Raw genomic sequence first — 21,043 nt, forward strand, 5'->3', positions numbered from 1 at the left:
AGCATCTATCTGCTTGCATCCTGTGTGTGTGTGTGTGTGTGTGTGTGAGAGAGAGGGTGCGCTGGTGAATGGCAGCAGAGCAGAGAGCAATAGTTTAGCAGTAATATACAGTTTACGTTACAGTGGCCGGTTAATGAAGAATGCAGCTTCTCAAGACTAAAGTGGAGCTCCTGTGTGTTTCTTGCCAACTTACTTTGAAGAAATAGTGAGGCCCCAAGTTAGCATCGATTTCAGCCCTGGAGAAAAACAAAGTCTTGCCTGTGCTTCCAGAATACGTTCTGGGAGCCAAACAGGAATGCAATAGGATATTAATTGTTTGTTTCTAATGACTTTACTTGAATGCTTCAGTTTTATGTACATAAATAAGACCTGTTTCCATTAATAACAATATAAAAACACTAAAATCACCAGTGCAAGTATGACTAAACCATTTCATCTGTCTCTATATTAGTCCCGACTTCTTTCTGTAGCTGTTCAAAGGGGTCCGGAGACCCCACAGGGTCCTTAAGGGGGTTTCAGGGGGTCCCCAGCAAAAAAGGGAATTTATAATTTATTTTACTATAATTCCATCCATAAGTAACATAGTGACTGAATGCATATGACTATTTTGGTCATGGATTTCATACACTTTCTGGAATAAAACATCTAAAAGCCAAAATCCTATCAGATGGGTGATCCTGGGACAAAATCTGGAAATGAGGGGTCTGTGTTCTAATTTGAAAACCACTGGTCTAAGTGGATGTTATTCTGTCATCATCAGTGTAGCGGTTTTTGAACCAGAGTTTATTTTTGTGCTGGTACCATGGCTGGTTTAGGACTGTTGTGGACAGCTGCCCCCCAAAGCTTTTTATATTCTTGATTCTTTGAGGTGGTTAGTTCATAGTCTTTAACAGCAACTAGTTGTTGACATAGTTTTCAGATGGACGTCTTTTGAGCAACCATCTACATGCGAGTGAGGTTGATCCACATCTAGCAATTCAATCTAACGGCACACTGCGAGGTGTGCCGAGGTGTCAGTGTTTTATCTCCTGGTGCTGTTCGTTCACTCATTTTTAACTGCGGTTATGAATTTATTAATTTATACGTTGCACCAGCAGTCAATATTACGTTAACATAGTTATACTTATTAGCTAGGCTCCTTACATGCTTGCTTAAAACTTATATGGGAATATATATGGGAAACACTGCAAACACGTAATGTATAAATGGATGTGTGTTATGTATTATAAACAAACGCTGTTATTTTGTTTGTCTGTATTTGTTTTGTGTGTGTATATATATCGTATAGTATATCGGGGCCTTTTTTTTAATGTTAAGCTAAAAAATATTAAGGGCTATTTTAAATAACCTGTTTACAGTAATAATCAATAGTTGAGAAATACAGGCTTATGAAATCTGTTTCAAAACAAAGCAGGCCTTTATTTCCTTTTTAAAAATTGAGTTGAAATTATGAGATGAAGGGAAATATTACTGTTGGGTCTATTTACTTGTAATTAATTACTATTTCTTGCCCACACTCATTTCAGGATGGGCATTTGATTATGTTTTGGTAATAGCGGTTATGTGGCACAGCTTAGCCTGAGCCCTGAAAGGAGCTGGCAGCTGAAAATATTGGCTGTGATTCAAAAGAAATCAGGGGATTCCTGTTGGGATAGTATTTTTTTCCACTGCTGCTCTGCACTGACAGAAGTCAATCTGTCCATCACATATTTCTGTAATTTAGCAATTTTTTTCTTTTATGTATTTTTTTGGGCAATGTGTATCTTTATTAGAGTAGAGAGATCACGTGAAACGAGGTGAAAGTGAGATGGGGAATCCCATGCAACAACGGTGCCTTGGCAGACTTGAAGTGGGGATGAAGTGGGGATGTTGTGTTTCATGATCGGCACCAGAAAAAAACCCTAGACCTTCAAGGGTGCCCCTAATCTTGCATATCTAATGGGCTTCTTTTTGTTCAAATTTGTGGAAAACGCCAGTGGAAGTATGAAGTAGATTACTGTGAAATAAATTCAAATGCCTTTCTGTTCTTGTTTTTATGTGTATTAGAAATTCTGAGAGAACGCTTGTCAGATGATGGGGATAATATTAACAGCTTGCATCACATTAACTGAACCCATTTAAACTTAATACCAAAGGCTTTTTTTTTTTTACATTTTAAACACGTTTGAAACTGTGAAAAGTATCCTGGACATAGTATCTGCAGGTATTAATAAGTCCTAAAAACGTTAAATTTAGTTTACTCCCAAAAAAGCCCTTAGAAAGTATTAAAAAGTCTTGAATTTAATTTACAAAAGTCTTAACTAGGGGTGTGACCAGACACTTGGCTCAAAAGACGAGACACAAGAATGGGTTCACGAGATCGAGGCGAGACAAGATTTTAACAGTAATTTTTTAAAAAGAATTTGCACATTATGTTCTCCTGTAGATCAACTTTTCTCATGTAATATCATCCCTGCTGAGTCAACACTGAAACCTTTTATTTTAAATGTGATCGTGGCACCTTTTTACTTTAATGATAAATCAGTTTTTCAAAATTCACTTATAAACTCCTGGGCTTTAGTAGCCCCCATGATTCAGCAGGCTTTCTGCTCAAAACTTTCAGCTTTTAGCTCCAGACATATTTATTTTATTTAATGTATTTGAATGTATTGTTATATTCTGGTTGGATGTGATAAGAATAAAAAGCTCTTGTCGCTACGGGTATTAAATTGCATTCTATGTGGTATTAAAAAAGGTCTGAACATTAACGTGCAGAGAACTTACTGGAATAATATTAATATAAATGTTTTCTGTTACAGTAAAAGAGTCCTCTTCACTAAAAAGTCTATCTTTTAATATATATAAATGTTTTATTGTCAGATGTGGCTTGTGTTTGTTCTCTTTGCCAAGCACTTTCTGTTGGAGGCCTTTCACCATGCCTAGAGAGAGATAAATTAGCATGTATTCCCCAGGTGACTGGTATTTTAAACACATTATTAAAAGTGATCATAATTATCTACCCTCTGCTGGAGATGCGTTGTCCTCAGCCACAGTAGCACAGTAGTTTTTTGGGTTTGCATGATCTGTTGCATATTTAATAATTTTCCATAAGGTGGAGAACATTTCTTAGCAGACGTCTCAACTTCTGATTGGTTTGGCACTTTCCACTTGTAGCATGTGTTCCTCTGTAGCCTGTGAGCACAGGGAGACTAATGTTGCTTTCATGCAGGCTGCTACAGTTTGAGTATTGCTATGAATCACATTTGAGTCAGGTCAGGTGAGGGCCTTTCTTGATATGGATGTTCCAAATTTACTCTTGGCTCCCATCACAGACGTCTGTCCACCAATCACAAGATGGACTTGGAGATTTGTCAGGGGGTGTGTGTGTGTGTGTGTGTGTGTGTGTGTGTGTAACCGCAGCACAAACATGGATTATAAATCACACAGGGACATAACCTCTGTGTGTGTGCAGACAGAGTGGACGACTATTGTTTAGTCTTGCTGCTTGGAAACAGGAGAGTAACACTGTGGCGTAATCGTGGATATGAACACATCAGTCATTCACTCAGGCTGTATCAGAAGGAAAAGCAAGGTCACCAGTCACTACGGTGGTGAGAAGGGGGGATTGGGATAGTGGGATGGGTTCCTCCTAGGGCTCTGCAGTATATCGGTATAATGTACATACCAATATAATTTCAAAAGACATGTGAAATTAGACAATAACGTTTATACCGATATAGTTTGATGTCGAGTTAATTAATATGTTTAGTAAAATCCTGCCAGCGTTTGCTCCTCTCTCTCCCTCACCACGCAGCCCCGCCCCTCCCCGTGCGTCTGGACGTAGCCGTCTACTCACAAAGACTCAAACAATATGGAGGGAGAGACTGCTGAAGACCTGGCTTGTAAAAAAGAAAAAACAACAGTTCAGTCAGTGTTTCCCACACATACACTTTACTTCAGCGGGGCGCCAGGTATATTTGCCGACACACTGTAGCATTTTTAAGAGAAACACAGAGTCATTGCCTTACAAGTCGCGACCCAGTGGATATTTTAGAAGCACAGACCAGGTAAAGCGACAGTGAACACAATAGTACAGATGTAATTCGTTAGCTACTAGGTTGGTTTTGTTTTAACAGGCTAACATGCGGTGCAGCAGCTGGTGTGAACTGAATCGCGGGAGCAAAAGTCCAGAAGACAAGTTATGTTTTTTTTTTTGTTTGTTTTTTTTGGCAACTTTATGTAACGTAGCGTACTACTGATGGAGAAAGTTACTGGAGCAGACATACAGGGAGAGATGGAAAGAAGCGGGGTACACTGACATGTTTGCAGCACAGGTATGTTAGGTCTGTGACTGTGAGGAGAACCGAAGGAGGCAGATTCAATAAGTGAGTGACACTTAAATAAGGTGGAGAATGAAGTATAATTAAAATGGTGAAATACCAAGTTGTCGGAGCTCCCAAACGCAACGGTCAGCTGTGGCGCCACTAACCTTTTCCACTCTGAACAATTGTGGTCGTAGAAGTTCACAGAGCGTTCTTCCCAATTGTTTCCTGTCTTTGTTGGTGTGCTTCCGCCCTGAGGTTATGAATGGACACAGGGGTCTAGGTTGCCGCCTCAGTAGCGGCAGACACTTTTATGAGACCAAAATACTGATGCGTGACCTGTGGAGGTCAGCAAGGCAGGAAAGAGGACAAACTTAGCTGCTAGTAAAGCTGTCTGTGGGGAAATAGCAGGATATTGTTACTAAGCTTTATTATTTTGAGATGGAAGTGACCCCTGGTGTGACAAAACCATGGCTTTTTATTATTGTTTTGACTTGTGTTCAATATTATCACCTTTGTGTTTTTGAAAACTGTGACTGTATAACTCTGCATACCTGCCAACAGTGTAAGGACGCTTCTCTTTGATGTCTCTGACATGTTGAGGGCTGGTGTAAGCCAATTTTAACAGCCCGGTGTGGCTTATGTATTCATTGCCTAAGCACTGCCTTGAAAACATGAAGTGTTTGAAAACCAAGCCAGCCTTGTCCTCCCATCACATGAATCATTTCTTCTTTTTCTATTTTTGACATGCCCCTCCCCTTCATTCTGCATCCTCTATATAATATTGAACCTTAAATCCATAGCTTTCTGCACATTGTTGCTCTCCACTGCAGCAAGAATTAAAATTAAATTGTGTTCAAACTAATTCAAAGCTGAAAGAAAATCAAGACTTGTGCTTGTGAAAGGCATTGCCTCCTTACTGAGCATAAACTGTTGTAGTGAATAAAAATGTCCTCAAACTTACTTTACCTTTGTTCCCAACTCCTTTATATGAACTGCTGTGATTTTTATCACCAGACTGCTACCCCTGTCTCACATGGTGTTAGACCAAGCGTCATCCAAATACAATATATATTGTACATGTTGCAAGCTTACAAGATAAGGACTTTTGGCTAGTAGACTACCTGTCCAAAAGAAACATTACAAACCCAGCATCATGTTTGAATTCCTTTCCTTTCTCTGTTTGTTTCCACTGTGTGAAAGCTCCTAAACCAATAATCAACTCATCTGTGAGCAATTTGTCTCTCATTTTTGGTTTCTTTGCTTGCCCCAGATAAATGTCTTCCTTTTTTATGTTTGGTGCAAAACATTACAAGTAAGGAAAACTTTATATATGTAGATCTTTTCAGAAACATGGTCACAGAGTGCTACAGTTAAAAAAATAAAAATAAAAAAAAGAAATTTGTTTTAAAAAAACAAACTAAATGAGGGCAAGGAAGCACTGATAAAAAGGTCATGATGAGATTTAAAACTGAATTTTAAGGGGAAAAAAACAAAGCTGCTAAACTTACTGATGTTTATTTGTACTGGCCATTTCACAAGCTGATATACACACCAGCTATGTGTGTTACCTTCTACTTGTGGGATACAGTAGATGCGTGAAACGACAAGTGGCAGAAAATGATCTGATCGTTACAACCCAATTCGCAAACTGATTTAGTAGAATACATTCTGGCCTGTTTGACCTTACTTCTATTGCAACATTTTGTTTTGTAATCAGCCATGGAAAGTCATAGAAAATCTACTGACTCTTTTTCCCAGCCTAGACAGTCAGCTCTTCATGGTTCACATTGCAGAGTGCTATTCTACGAGCCTACACACAGAGACCCACTATTAGTCCTTTCCTTTGAGCTGACTTAACTGCTCTGGCACTCAGTCTTGTGGCGCTGCACCCTACGAACCCTCGCCGCTCAGCTATTGGAGCCATTCCCATGGAATCCCAGACATTTCAGGCATTTGTTAAAGCTGGGCCGAAAGGCGTTTCTTCACTGCTGTACGTGCTGACACTCACCATGGCCATTCGATTTTACAACAGCTCACTGCTGTTTTACTGCTAGTTTAATCAGACCTGCAGGAAAGTGTTTCTATATCCACTCTTGCAAGTACATGCGACCTTGGTCCAGATGTTTCAAGTGGGTATTCTGTCATTTGGCTATAAATATCGTAATTTTTTTTTCATTTTTGTGTTGTCATTGCAATTAATTGTTATTGTGTATACACCAAATATTTTTTTCTTATGTATACAGGGCAGCAAAAATATCATTGTTGTTTAATATCATAACATCTCATTTTGTCTGAGCCATTTTGTTTGCACTCAAGGCTTCTAAATGAATGAACAATTGAAAAAACCCATGTAATGGTGCTCTTGAAAATGGTGTTGCAAAAAGGAGGGATTCACAAACTCGGATGTAATTGATTTTGACTTCTTAGTGCCTTAGAGAGTGTTTACATTGCAAAGAAAAGCAAAGTAGAAAAATCAGTTGTAAAATTGTAAATTTGAAAAGGTAGAAAATGGCAATAGAAGTGTACATAACACACAGTTTACATTAGTGTTGTATAGGATTCCAACTAATGATTATTTTTATTATCAGTGAATTTGCACATTATTTTCTCAATTAGTTATTTGATTCATTGCTTTGTCTGTAAACTAATAAAGCTTAATAATGTTTTGTTCCAACTAACAGTCGAAAACGCAAATATTTTCTGTTTACAGTGATATAAAACAGAGAAAAGCAGTCCCCTCTGTAAGGGGAGCTCTTGTCTCAGTCTGGCACAGGTCATGTTCTTGTCTTTTTTATTCCTCAGAATAAAATCGCACACAATCTGCTATTTCTGCAGTAAGTAAAGTACAAGAACCCCAAATACAAAATATATAAATAAATAAAATTAAATTATAAACCTACAGCAAACACCAATTTCTTATCAACTCATAATTCTACTTTCGCCCTGGTAACATTTCTTATTTATTCATACTGTAGACTGCTGCACTCTACATGAGGCATGAGAAGATCAGTTTCCTTCGTTAAAATTTGAACGAAAAGACAAAAGGTTGTATGACATATTAATAAATGTGACAGAAATGCATTTGATGTCATAACAGGTAGTGAAATTCAAAAACGGAGGTGGTCATTATTTCGGCCTGACTTTGAGTCCTGGAAGGAAATGAAGATTCAAGGCTGTGGCGTGCGTCATTTGCCTGTCAAGGGTGCAGTGTAATTGCGCATCAGTGAGTGCACAGTGTTTTTCATTTCTATTCCAGTCACGGACAAACTGGATATCCTGCTTTCAGATGGCCACGGCGGCAGGGTGACATTAAAAACAAAAAGTGCTTTTCCATGTTGTTTGTGTGTTTTTGTTCTATTAACGGAGGCCCGGGCCAGTTAATGAAATTGTTTACGGTTCCTGTTGCTGCCAGAGCCGTCTTAAACAAGCCCTGCTGCTGCTGAGTCAGACCAGCTCACAAGTGGTTACCAAGAAAAAAAATGAGACAAATAAACGAGGTCATTAGACATTGCCTTTTATAAATTCACATTTGGGCAGCAATTTTAACATTTTTCTGTGGCATACACAATTTGAGTTAGATTGACCGCAGGTTGTTTCCGGGTCTGAATCTTTCTCATCAGCGTGTTGACGCATGATTGAATATTTAGACATCAGAATAACAATTATTTTATGTCCCTGACTGATATCCGTCTTTGGTTTTCTTCTGATAAGACTAAATCAATTAAATTGGTTAGCAAGTGTCACTTGTTCATGTTGCTCTTGTGATCATGCCATCTTTTGTGCGTTAAACAATAAAAAAGAAAAGTGACACAGCTTAGACAAAGTGAATCTCAGCTCCTACTAATCTGTCTGTCTTTGTTTAATGGCTGCAGCTAGAAGGTATTTTCATTATCAGTTAATCTGTCAGTTGTGTGTTTCGTTTAATAGATTCAATTTTATTATATAAAATGTCCAAAACCAGTAGTAAATGCCCATCACGCTGTCCCAGAGCCCAAGCTGATATCTTCAAATTATTTCTTTGACCAGTCCAAAACCCAAAGATTTTCAGTTTACAATCACATAGGGTTGCAACCATTAATTGTTTTGTTTTTTTAGCATTGATTAATCTGAGGATTTTTTTTTTTTTTGCTTAATAAAATGTCACACAATGGTAATAAATGCCCATCAAAAGCAGTGTTTTGATTTGTTTGCTATGTTATCAAAAAGTAAAACAACAAATATTCACATTTGCGAACCTTGAAGAAGCAAATATTCATCATCTTTGCTTGGAAAATGACTCTTAACAATTAATCAATTATTAAAATAGTTGAGTAATTTTCTGTAGTTCACATTGTGGATTAAAAGAACACAAATAATGTTTGGTGTTTTGATAAATTAATTATCAATCAGAATTGTTACTTTTTTTGCCAATCAACTAATGGTTTCAGCTTTACTTCGTAGTCCACTGTTTTAACCTTTTAATAAATGCTTTTCCTTTATGACTGGGGGCCCTCCAAACAACCGCTAAGCTTTTCTCCCATCATCTGCACAGTTTTGTTAATGTTCACTGATAAATATTTGATCATAAGTAATTATCCTCATATAAGGATATAAAGCCTAAACAAAAAATGGCTTTAGTCAGCAAAGCCTCGGGCTGTTTGAGCAATAACAAAATAATTCATTAATTGTCTAATTAAATGTTATTGGGCATTATCAGTGATTTTGCTTTTATAGATAATTACAGAGTTGCATTTGCCCAATGTTTCTGTCTATACAGGACTCTACACAAAGTCAACATCTTGACTCAAATATCACATGCTTGATGAATTAATTCAATGTTGATTTTATGTCCCCGCAATCCATCCATCTTCATTCGCCGCCATCTCATTCTTATTAACGGTAAAGAGGGAGCTTCAGTAGGGAGAGACATGTTTGGAAATACAATGGGGGCTATGTACCCTCTGTTTCTCCCTAGTAGAGAGGAAACCAGGCTGCTCTGTATTAATGACAGACGTTTGTGCTTATCAGCGTTGAAATCATACATTTATGTGCCAAGCGCAGTGTCAGGGATTTTGATTCTGTTGTTATAGAAATGGAAATGTTAAAGATGGTGGAGACTGATGTTTATTTATTATATTTAAATTGGAAAATGGCTCAAATGTCTGGCTCATATTTGCATCCGTTGCTTTTAGGACATTTTATGTTCTTGAATTCTATGTTCTTCTGGTACTATATGTGTTTTCTATGACAGATTTTTCAGATCCATCTGGCTGTTGTATATAGATAGACCTGTAGGTTATGGACCTCCCAGTATTTAACAAACCGCTGTGAAAGCCTTCTGCTATATTAAATGATCAAAACACAGCCTCATATACCAGCCTGATAAAGAGGAAATGTTCAAGATGTCTGGCTTTCTGTTATATACCGTGTAATCAGATACAACACCATGCACCATCTACTGTGAAATCGGTGTACCATTACTACGGTTAGCTACAAATACACCTTTCAATTAACACTGGGATCATATCTTCATGGGATACATTCAGTTGACAAATCATCTGCCAGAAAAATTGGATTCTAGTGAGCAGAATAAAGGACTGTGGCTTTTACCTTGGTTAGAAATACTTCCCCAAGTGAGTATACCAGCTGCATGTAGATGGGGTAATTGAGCAATGACCGTTGGGTGTTATATTTGGATGTTGCATTGGTTGTTACATGCAGAAACAATTAGCTGATTAAGCAATTACTTGCTTGAGAGAAAGTTTCTTGAGTGAGTATGTGTGGCTTTTCCTTGTTGTACTGCAAAATTGATCATCTTGGGGTTTTAGACGGTTGGCTGGACAAATAACAATTTAAAGACATTACCATCTGCACCGGGAAGTTAAGACTAGCATTTGTTTACTCTTTTACGACATTTTATAGATTGAAATGATTAATCCAAAATGAAAATAATCATTAGTTGCACCACTGTATGCTCTTACAATAAAAATAAATGTTACCTTTCTGACTTTCTTTTCTTAAATATTAATAGTGAGCTGTTGTGCTGTACAAGCACAACGTGTTTCATATTTGAAACATGCATCAAGTTCAGTTTGAGTTGGCAGTTTTCACACTACTTGGTCAGTTTGTTTTAAATAAAGAAGTGTGGAAACATTGAAAGATCACCTTTTTTCAAAAGCACGTTATTTGTTCTCTTCTGAGATCTCAGCAATAACTTTCTTTCATAAGAAACTAAATACTACCCTTGTCATGGACTTGGAATTTTAATTACTGACCAGCGCACCACCGCATTCCCGTTTGGCATTTTCAGGAGTCTAATATGATCTCAGCGAAAAAGGTCTGAATAAACTGCTGTTTCATCAATGCCAAAAAAGGAACTTGGAAAAACTCACCATGGAATCATTTTAGGGACGATTGTGGTTAATGACAAGTACAGAGGCTCTTAATTTTAGTGAAGTATGTGTGGTACATTGTGATGTTGGTAGAAAAAAATAGGAAACTCTTCATATGTGTGCATTGGTTGCAGACAGCATACAAGGAACCATTATGTATGAGTCATTCCTTGCAAGCAATGTAGATTCTTTCTGCCTTTTTAACACCCCACGCTGTTGAAGCTTGCCGCTGGCCGGCGGCCTGCACAAATCTGTCTCTTCACCTCCCATTTTCAAGTTGCCAGTATCCTTGATGGGGTGTATTCATCTCTGTTACACAGGGGCCTGGAGTTGTGTTGGTTTGTTGTTGATGTCCGTTTTGGGGATTGAGCATCTCATTGTGCAGCTCCACCCCTGCTGATGAGATAAAGAGCCAGGCATTTCTACAGCATTGTTCCCCAGCTTTCATGTGATCCTGCTGTACTTTGCACAAACCGCATGACAAGAAATCAGTCAGGCTCTGACCAGCATGCCAGAGGAACCAGAGTAATAAGGATTTCAGAGACAGGAGGTGATCCACACATGTAGAAAAAAAAGAAGACATAGCCTGTTGTAAACAGACCTAAGTCCAACTGCCGACCCAGCACTTGCATCCCAAAAACCCTATTGATTTATTGTTGTTGTCAGGTGATTTTACTCTGTCCAAATGCAAGATAAATAGTAGAGAAGCTGACAAGACCAATCTCAAGCTGAGCATAACTAATTGACACAGACCAAACTGAGAAAAGACCTGCCTGTCATGAGCGCCGCTAACTGAGGGTCTCTGATAATAAAGATACGGGGCCTGTATAAGGAGATTTGCATGTTTTAAAGAGAGAAAGACAAACCTCCCCAAAGCAGTCTCCTCGGCGTCTTTCTCATACTGGGAGATCAAAGATGGCTTGGGGTGGCCCCACTCTCAAAGTTCCTCGGTGTCTCAACCTTGTGATAATTTTTGACAAGCACACAAGACAGAAGTCTCTGTTCTTCAGTGTGGTCACTGTTGTTGATATTATAAAAGCCTCTATGAAGTCTGATGGTGAATAATCCTGCTAATTTAGGATCAGCTACCAGCATTGATAGCAACTCTGCAGACACGGCCAAGTCAGATCCTGGCTAAGTGAACTGTACAAATCTTTTGAACACAGAGTGCTATGTTTTGGTGCTTCATGGAAGTGGTTGACTGCTTGCTCTCTCAGGTGGCACTCGTGTATGTCTAAAGCTTGACATCAGTTATTGAAATTGATTGACCCACATTAACTCTTGTTTGTTTTTTTTTACCTCTAAAAGTCTGCACTCACTGGTGCCTCTGTTTTAAAAAAAAAAAAACAAAAAAAAAACAACACATCGGACATGTCACATTTGTACATGTAGGGCTGCAACTGACAAGCATTTTCATTATCTGTTATCTTCTCGGGTTGAAATATCACAAACAGTGAAAAATGTCCATCCAGGGCCGTTGAAGTTTATAAAAGCTCCTAATAAGTTATGGACATGATGAGACATGCGTCACCCGAGGCACCGACTTGTTCAGCAGCACGTTTCTTTCAACAAGAATTTGCTGCGCTGTGTTCCTCCTCCTATTAAACAAAGATTTAAAAGAAAAATCAAATGTACTTAGTAAGAACTACATGTGCTTTTGATTAGTATAAAATCAGCATATTCAGAGTAGAGAGGAGACAGAAAAAAGTAAAAGTACAGCTCTTTTTTTTTCTTCTTCACATCCAGCCAGTTACTATGTGGCTCTAGTGTCGTCTTTTTGTGTGTGTGTGTGTGTGTGTGTGTATGTGTGTGTGTATACCTCCCATTGGTGCTGCTGTCTCACTGGTTGGGAGGGAAGAGAAAGGAACACAAAGGGTTAAACTGTGTGCCTGTCTTCCTTGGAGATGGGAGAGGCCGTTTGAATGGCTAGCTTCTACAGCTAGCCAACACATTGGTTAAGGCTGAGGGTGGATCTGCTGCTGGGCCTGTGCTCCGACATGGAGCCTTGCTTGGAGGATCAGGAGTCGATGTGAGCAGACGGCAAAGCTTTTGTGTAGGTGTGCGCCTGCGTGTGTGTGTGTGTGTGTGTGTGCGCGCGTACATGTATTTGAGGAAAAGTTGAAGGGCAGCTTTTGAAATAAACAGTGGAGACAGAAGTAAAAGAGGACGTTTTTGTTTTTTCAGTGTGGAAATCATCAGTCTTCAGTGGTCTTTGTAAATCCCATTGTGGGGTAGATTATTTAGATTAGCAGAGTGACGTAGATGCAAGGTGGTTATATCATTTGTTTTTCCAGCACCGTGCCCCCTTTAGCTTCCCCCTCACACTGCCATTCTCACATTGCTGCCGCCCGCCCCAAATACACGCTGTTCATGCGCTTCAAGAGCTTACCTCTGTGAATGTTAAGAGAGCAGGGGTTCCATGTTTTGTTTGTTTTTAAGGGCTGACCTCATGGCACTAATGAAGCCAAGCAGTTATGGGCGCATGCTCATGTAGTCACACTCAACAATAGAAAGTTAACAAAGAAAACACATTATTGAGATTAATTGTCCACGTAATTGGAAGTACAGCGCCCCAATGTCCCTTTCCCTTCTTGGTTTATGTGGCTTAAGACCCGTAGAAGACACACCTACTCTACATAAAACTTTACGATTTGACCTGTGACCTGCCCCTAACCTCAGCGACTCATTATCTGCCCTGCTGTTGAACGGTCTTAATCTGGCTCCTGTGGATGAGAAGCTAATCTCAGCAGGCAGGTCAGTCCGCTGTATTTACCTCTGAGAAGCCTCCGTCCGTCCTTTCAAACTTGTTGTCATACATGAGACAGCAACATACACATAAACGCTGTTATACTTACTCTTACATACACACACACACGAGCCAATCCTGAGAGTCTAATGTTTAATATTATGTAACAGCCTGATTTACAGACACACACATGCAGATGTATGCATAAACAGCCATCCTACAGACTTGTGGACTTAGCTGATCGTTTTTACGCCCCAGAAAAAAACCCACTGAACTTCAGTGAGTGTGTGTGCGACTGTCAGGCCACTGTATCTTTCTGTCAGTGTTTATTCTGCTCAGTCACAAAGAGCTTGTGTAGTTCATGTTGCTATAAAGCTGCTTAAGTTTTGCTCAGCTACTTTAGATGATTTAGGGCTTGTTTTTACTATGACCATTGCAGACAGGGGACCATCCAATTCATGGATATTTGTTATTTATCCTTGTGATGATGTTGTGAGATTATTTTCGTTTCACTCATCATCAGTGTTGTACATCAACTACATCAACTGCAGGACTTCAACTAAGGATTATTTTTATTCATCAGTTGATGTTTTTGATAAAGCTATTAATTGTTTAATCTATTAAATGTCAGACGAAAAAGGGAAAAATATCCATGATGATTTCCCAGAACTTTAATCTGCCTCGTCTGGCCAACTAACAGTTTACAAAAACTATTTATTTTGGATTTGTATAAAACAGAGAAAAGCAGCAAATCTGCACATTTCAGAAACTGCAACCAACCCAGCACTTGTTTAGCTCGGTTTACTGTTCTAAAAGAACAAAAACAAAACCAATCGAAGGCATTGTGCATTGTGTCTTGCTTGCTAAATACAGTATGCTTTGAATGCCATTGTTATCCCCTCTGCCTTACTTTCACCAAGCCAAGTGTCTGTCTTTTGTCAACTAGTGTTGTTTCCTCGCTGTTTGTATTCAGAATGCTTGTTGGCCAATGGCAGATGGTCCTCTGCGCTGCTGGCAAGTGCATTGAGGAGGGATTTCACTCCTGCTTACAGAGCGATCTGACGATATGAGATTTCTCTGCAGTTGGAGATATAAACATATGCTGTCATTAAAGACTGATTAAAATCACCTGTGTCACTCGGGGAACATAAGTATTATGTTGGTGTTTAAATTGAGGATAAGCTCCTGTTTCCCGGGTCTCTCTTCTGGCAACTCGCATTCAATTCATAAGGCTTGTACATTTTTAAAATAACCAAACACCCTTTTCTTTAGCTTGTCTCACATTTGCTTCACTAACTTGACTTTGTTGCTCCTCTCTCACGTGCAGTGTGCCCTGTTCAGTGTAAACATCGAGCCTGCACCAAGGACGACCAGTGCTGCCACGACCAGTGCCTGGGCGGCTGCCTGAAGCCAAACTCAGCCAGTCACTGCGTGGCCTGCCGCGGCCTCCAAGGGCCCGAGGGAAACTGTGTGGAACGCTGCCCCGAAAACCACTTCACCTTCAAGGGCTGGCGCTGCGTCTCTTTCGACTTCTGCCAAGATCTCCACAACAGATGCAAGCGGGAGAAGGAGCACAACAAGAGCCCTGACTGCCACGAGTACGTCATCCACAACGGTGCCTGCATCCCTGAGTGTCCCTCCGGCTACACGACCGTCAACTCCTCCGCGTAAGTGGACACTCACACCGGTCTGATGGGCTCTTAATGGGCTGATGGAACGATGTGTGATCAGTGAAGCTGTCTTAATATTCTACATGCAAATGCACATTTGCATACACGTCAACTTAATCCTGGGCCTTTGCCTAGACAACTTGATTCTCCTACAACCCATCTAATTCCGCCACATTGTTGCACATTGCTAAAATTAAAAACCGTACCTTAATTGACAAATGCATTTTTGCTCACTACAGGCTTAAAACGAGTCCCAAGGTATTATGCATTAATCTGATTGGTGTATTTGACCCGGACACTCTCTGTAATTGTTTCAGAGTTGTGATATAAGAAGAAATAGAGTAAGACATAAAAAGTAGTCTTTTTTTTGATGAATTCTATTTATCTTTAGAACAGACAATTATACACAAAATATGTAATTTAGCAACAACAGTGAACATCTCAACAACTGTAACAACAAATACATGTAAAGGTAAAAAATTATCTGTGAAAAATACTGAGCTCTTGCATAGATTACTGCTTTGGTTTTTACTCTTAGTCACTGTGTTTTTAGCACAGTCCTGCTGAGCTTAGATAGCACCCTGTATATGTGCACACACAACTCGTGCGTGTGTATGTGTGTGTGTGCACGCGTGCGTGCAGACAGCTAGGTCAAACTGGTGCAGTGCAGTAGGAAGGCTGGCACATCTATGTTTCTGCTTTTGACTCTGTCCTCCACAATTGTTTTTTTGTGGTTCACACACTACACAAAATTTATGGTTGTTTACCAACCGCTGCTGTCTGCATTGTGCGAGCTATAGGCAAGTGCAGACAGACGTGAAGTGTATTTCCCTTTTCTCTCATCTAAAAAGGACCTGTTGTGCATGTATCTTTGCTGCTGCAACTGAACAGACTTCCTTCTTTAAAGAAGGCCGTTGTACTTGTGCTGATGTGCCGGTGACCTTTATCGCCTCCCTCTTTGACACCTTCCTTGACCATGACAGGGGTGTTGATTAGTGTGGGTGTTCCTCTAGACAGCTCTAATCATTCTGCTCTCGTAGAAGTTGAAAACGCAGCTGGATCTTTCAAGACTGACTAGTTGACCGGGAGTCAGAGAGGCATTCGGGACAGACTGTCATTGCCCCGGGATGCTTGGCCTCAACTCGCCTGGCTGGCTGCAAAGAGATAGAGGGTCTGTCTGGCAAGCAGCTGCAGCAGCATAGTGCAGGCACTATGTCACTGACAACGGCGATGACAAGGAAAAGTGGTTGTGCTACTGCTGCGGTGTATTTGTTTTTATCCCTTATGTGTTCACAGAGGGATTTGCCAAGCACCTACTCTCTGTTTGAACATGCAGCTTCACATTCATGGGGTTACATAGTATACATTCATACCTGAGAGGTTTGTAGTGGGACTCTCTGAGCAGAAGAGGGTGAAGTGCCTTGCTTAAGTGCACCCCAGCCATTGTTGAGAAAGAAGAGTGCTACTGATTTTCTTTCTCCATTCAGATTTTCTAGGTTGGGCCACAGTTAAGCCTCAGAAAAGGAAGACATACACATCTTGATTTGCTCATATCTGATAAAGACCAGTTTAAGCTGGGTATATTTCTTATTTCACCATTTTAATTCTACTTCATTCTCCACTTCTTTTTTAGTATTTACTCACTACTTGAATCTCCTTACCTTGCTTTTCTCGTCAGGTGTCTTTTCCCCACACTCACACACGATGACACCTACACCTTTGGTCTCTTACTGCAAACACTACTGGCGTGCCCTGCCCTTTTGTGTTTGTTTCTCTTTCTGAATGTGACTTCTTTGTTGACTTTCTCAAGCAGCAGTATGTTTAATAAAGTTCCCGAAAAGACACAGAACTTGTCTTTTGTATTTTCCACCCGCGATTCTGATCTGCACTGGTGTGTTCATGTTTCATTGTTGCTTTACCCGGTCCGTGCTTGTAAAATATCCTCCGTGTCTTGTAACCAGATAACATCTCTCTTTGTGTTTTGTCTGCAAAATGCTAAAAGGGGTCGCCAAATATACTTTGGCGGCAGTTAATATACCTGGGCTGCCCGCCCAAGTGTCTATGTGGGGAAACACTGATGGTTGTATCTTTCCTTTTGCCTATAATGTACAGGTGTAGCAAATGTGGAAGTGGTATTGTCTGATGTTCCAGCAAAACTGATAGCTCAGCCTTTTTAGTTGACTCCTTTTCTGTTCCCCTTATGGCCAATTCTTTTCTTTGTCATCTCTTTCCCATTGTTGCCTTTAACCTAAGCAGTGGAAATGAAAGTGCTTTGAGGATACGCGGAGTTGTCCAAGGAATTTCGGCTGAAAGTACATATGTGGCACTAGAGAGGAAAAAAGGTCAAGATGGATCAGAAAAGTTATGAGCCTGATGAAGAAATGATGTCCATAAGTTCAGCATAACTACAGACCAATATGACTGTTTTATATTACTGATGTATTTATTGTTTTGGGGGTTAGACGTGCAGAGCCACGAATTCAGTTGCAAATTAGCTCAACTCATTCCCATTATATGGCATTCAAAACAGAAATGCCACATTCTTCTGTAAATGTCCTGCCAGCTTACTCAACTGATGCCAAACAAAAGCTCTCACCTCATAAACCAGCCGGCAGCAAAAAATACTTTTAAATCAACACTCAGGACAATGGCCCCGAGCAAAACCGCCCATCGTTGTCTAATCATGCCTTAATATCCTCAATTTGAAACCTTAAAAATAAAACAGGTACTCCACATGTCTCTGCTAAAAGATGCTCACTCTGCAGTGTGAGGCTGCAGAGTTTGCTGTGTACTTTTACCTCATCAAAGCTTGCACTTGCCACTTTATGAGTGTGGGGATTATACAGATGGCTTTTCAGGAAATTCAGGTTAATATGGTTGGCACACAAAGCCAGGACCATTTATAACGGATATCTGTTATGACGAGAGACTTGTTATGAAAACATTATGTAAGCCAGGTTGTTAAACTGGGTTGTTAAGGTGAAGGGTTAGGGTCTGTTAATTTTCAGTTGGTTCAAAACAGACGTTGAGTGAAGTTTCATTTTCAGTGGTTTTGTTATGCATAGAGTGCAGCTAAGAACTTATTTAAAGCAGCAATAATCAATATTTTTATTTAACAATAGATCACATGACTACTGAAAGTCAGTTATGAATCTACAGAGACTTATCACCTGCCTCTGTAGTTCCCCTCAGCTAGTTTCAGCTAGTTCCCTCAAAGAGTTTTAGCTTTTTTCAGCTCATTGTTTAGCTGTCCAACCCACAACTTTACTGTTTAGCTTCAATTTCACACCTCTCATCAGCACGTTTGGAGGTACTTGTATGCTACCTGCCTAGCACCACATGACAGACATACAAAGTTAGTGACTAGCTGGTGAACATAGTGGAGCATTTAGCAGCTAAAGAGCCAGACATTTCCTTCAGGAGTTGGTGGAGACCAAAAACAGCTAAAATTCCAAATGAATGCTAATGTTGCTCCATATGCTGGGTAACCGTATCAAATCATTTAATGCTGGCTTAAGTTTCTAGTATTTCTGTGTTGAGGAGAATCATAAAGAAGAAAATTAATTACATGAATTTATAGCGCCAACATACAATGTTATCATGCACATATTTTGAAATATTTTTCTGATCAGTGTTTTTTTCCATTGCTCTCTAGGCTCAACTGCACTCCCTGTGCAGGGCTCTGTCCCAAGGTATGTATGGGTCTGAAAACTGTGGACTCTGTCACAGCTGCCCAGGCTTTGAGAGGCTGCACTGTTCTCAACGGGAGCCTGGTCATCAACCTCCGTGGAGGAAGTGAGTAACTGTGTTTTTTTTGGTTGATAACAGTATACAACAGAACAACAAAAAGAGGTTGACATTGCAAAAGAACTGGAAATGACATCAAAAGAAGAACGACAACATTCATTTAAAATTAAATAAGATAAAGTTTGAGACTGCTTAACGATCCGATTCTTTATCGATACCACTATCGATACTTTACTATTTTTACTACTATTTTTTAGTGATGGTTATTTAGAAAGACCAGACCCAACAGGCATGAGGTAGACCTGCACATGGAAATATTCAATATGCGAAAACGTTATATATTGAGATGACATAACACTTGCAATAAATAAACATATATTGAAGGGTACATATTAACTGCCTGGTTGTTTTTAATTTAATATTTTAAATACAGCTCAATGTTGTTTCTAGAGCAGCAACATTAATGTTTACAACAGCAAAGTAACTAACTAAGTTACCCTACAGACAGGTGTATTGATAAAGTATTGTCTTTTTACTTGCAAAGGTTTTATTGCACGCACTTACAGTAACGAGCGTAGTAGTCATCAACTAACGTTACAGTAATTAGGAGCTAACTTAACCCTCACCGTAACGTTATTCCACCACGACGGCGCAGCCTCTCGCTCTGCTGCCGCTGTGTGTGTATGTAGGAGCCGACAGAGAGCAGGCAGAGTTGACACTCGAGACATAACGTTACATCATAGGACCCGCAAGTCTCGGTAGCAGTATTGATAAGCTCGAACCTTATTGATTTTGGAGAAATTTTGGAACCGGGTCTCGATCCCCATCCCTGTTGAACATGCACTAGTAGGTACAAATACACACACATTCCCAATCATTCTGCCTGAAGAAAAAGAAAATAGCAGTTCATGATCTAGTATGTAGTATATAGTAGTAGAGTTTCCTGCTTGTGGATTTTAAATTTAGCTGTAAAAAAAAAGGTTGAAAATGTACTGAAAACAATTATTTCTGTGTCAGAACAGCTTAGATAGGGGAATTGTATTTTTTATCTTTTGCAAATAAAAGAAGAGATTTAAAAGAAAAAAATTAAAATTGAAAACACAGATAGTAACAGTTTGTTGCCAAAGAGCATCTACCTGGGAGCTTTTGTACTAAGCATGCAGTAGAATCAGAAGTCTCTTCAAGTCTTGTGTCTTTTGGTTTTCTGTAGACAACATAGCAGCTGAACTGGAGGCCAGCCTGGGCCAGCTGGAGGAGATCACTGGCTACCTGACAGTGCGACGTTCCTACGCCCTTGTATCCCTCTCGTTTTTCCGCAAACTCCGTGTTATTCGTGGAGAGGAACAGGAAATTGGGTAAGACTTCTGAGCCTGTCACATCTTTGCCATGTCAGAGACTTCTCCTATAATTATAAGTTAAAAACGGAAGGACTGACCTTTTCAAAATGTCTTTTTGTGGTAACTGCTTTTGGTTAAACTTTCCCAAATCATATATGAGCCTTCATTCAGATGAAGTAGAATACGCTTGTAGCACAGTGGTCTACACTTACAGTAGAAATGGCAATGGACAGGCAAATTGTAGGCTAACCATGTCGCTGCTCATGTTACTCAAGAAGCTCTTTCATAATATCCTCAGCTAAAATGTCATATGTATCATGAAAATTATGTTCATGCACTCTTGTGTGTTTTTTTTTTCTTTCCAGGAATTACTCGTTCTATGCCCTGGACAACCAGAACCTGCGACAGCTCTGGGACTGGTCCAAACACAAGCTGACCATCCTGCAGGGACGCATGTTTTTCCACTACAACTCCAAACTCTGCATGTCTGAGATCCGCAAGATGGAGGAGGTGACAGGGACCAAAGAGCGGCAAGTCAAGAACGACATCGCCTCCAAGACCAACGGAGACCAGGCCTCGTGTAAGAACCTCTGCTCCGAAGACATGACATTTGTTGCAGTAGTTTCTATGGAAACCGGAAACATAGAGTCTGCCCTGGTACAGACGCAAACATAGACATCGTTATTGTTATGACGGTCATTTCCCGTCCCTTTTTTATGTTTGCAAATGCCTTCCTGCAGACCTTTTACTAACACAGTTTAACTAGGAACAACCAACAGAGCAAAGCACCAATTACTGTGAAATGTGGTAACACAGTGATAGAGGACTATTTTTGTCCTTTCCATCTTGAACTACATGTTCAGTTCAA

At 39.8% G+C, this 21,043-nt stretch overlaps 1 protein-coding gene across 5 annotated transcripts in view; it reads left to right on the forward strand.

Moving 5' to 3' along the window:
* insra (insulin receptor a) overlaps positions 1 to 21,043 on the forward strand; it is a 56,607-nt gene that overhangs the window by 17,241 nt on the left and 18,323 nt on the right. For all 5 annotated transcript variants that reach the window (XM_038717605.1, XM_038717606.1, XM_038717607.1 and 2 more), the window contains exons 3-6: positions 14,749 to 15,088; positions 18,747 to 18,886; positions 20,049 to 20,193; positions 20,541 to 20,755. In XM_038717605.1, coding sequence (XP_038573533.1) covers positions 14,749 to 15,088; positions 18,747 to 18,886; positions 20,049 to 20,193; positions 20,541 to 20,755 — 840 coding nt within the window. The remainder of the gene's footprint in view (positions 1 to 14,748; positions 15,089 to 18,746; positions 18,887 to 20,048; positions 20,194 to 20,540; positions 20,756 to 21,043) is intronic.

This window comes from Micropterus salmoides, unplaced genomic scaffold (genome assembly GCF_014851395.1).
Source record: "Micropterus salmoides isolate LMB-PRFRI ecotype aquatic unplaced genomic scaffold, ASM1485139v1 Ms_hic_scaffold_14, whole genome shotgun sequence".
NCBI lineage: Eukaryota > Metazoa > Chordata > Actinopteri > Centrarchiformes > Centrarchidae > Micropterus > Micropterus salmoides.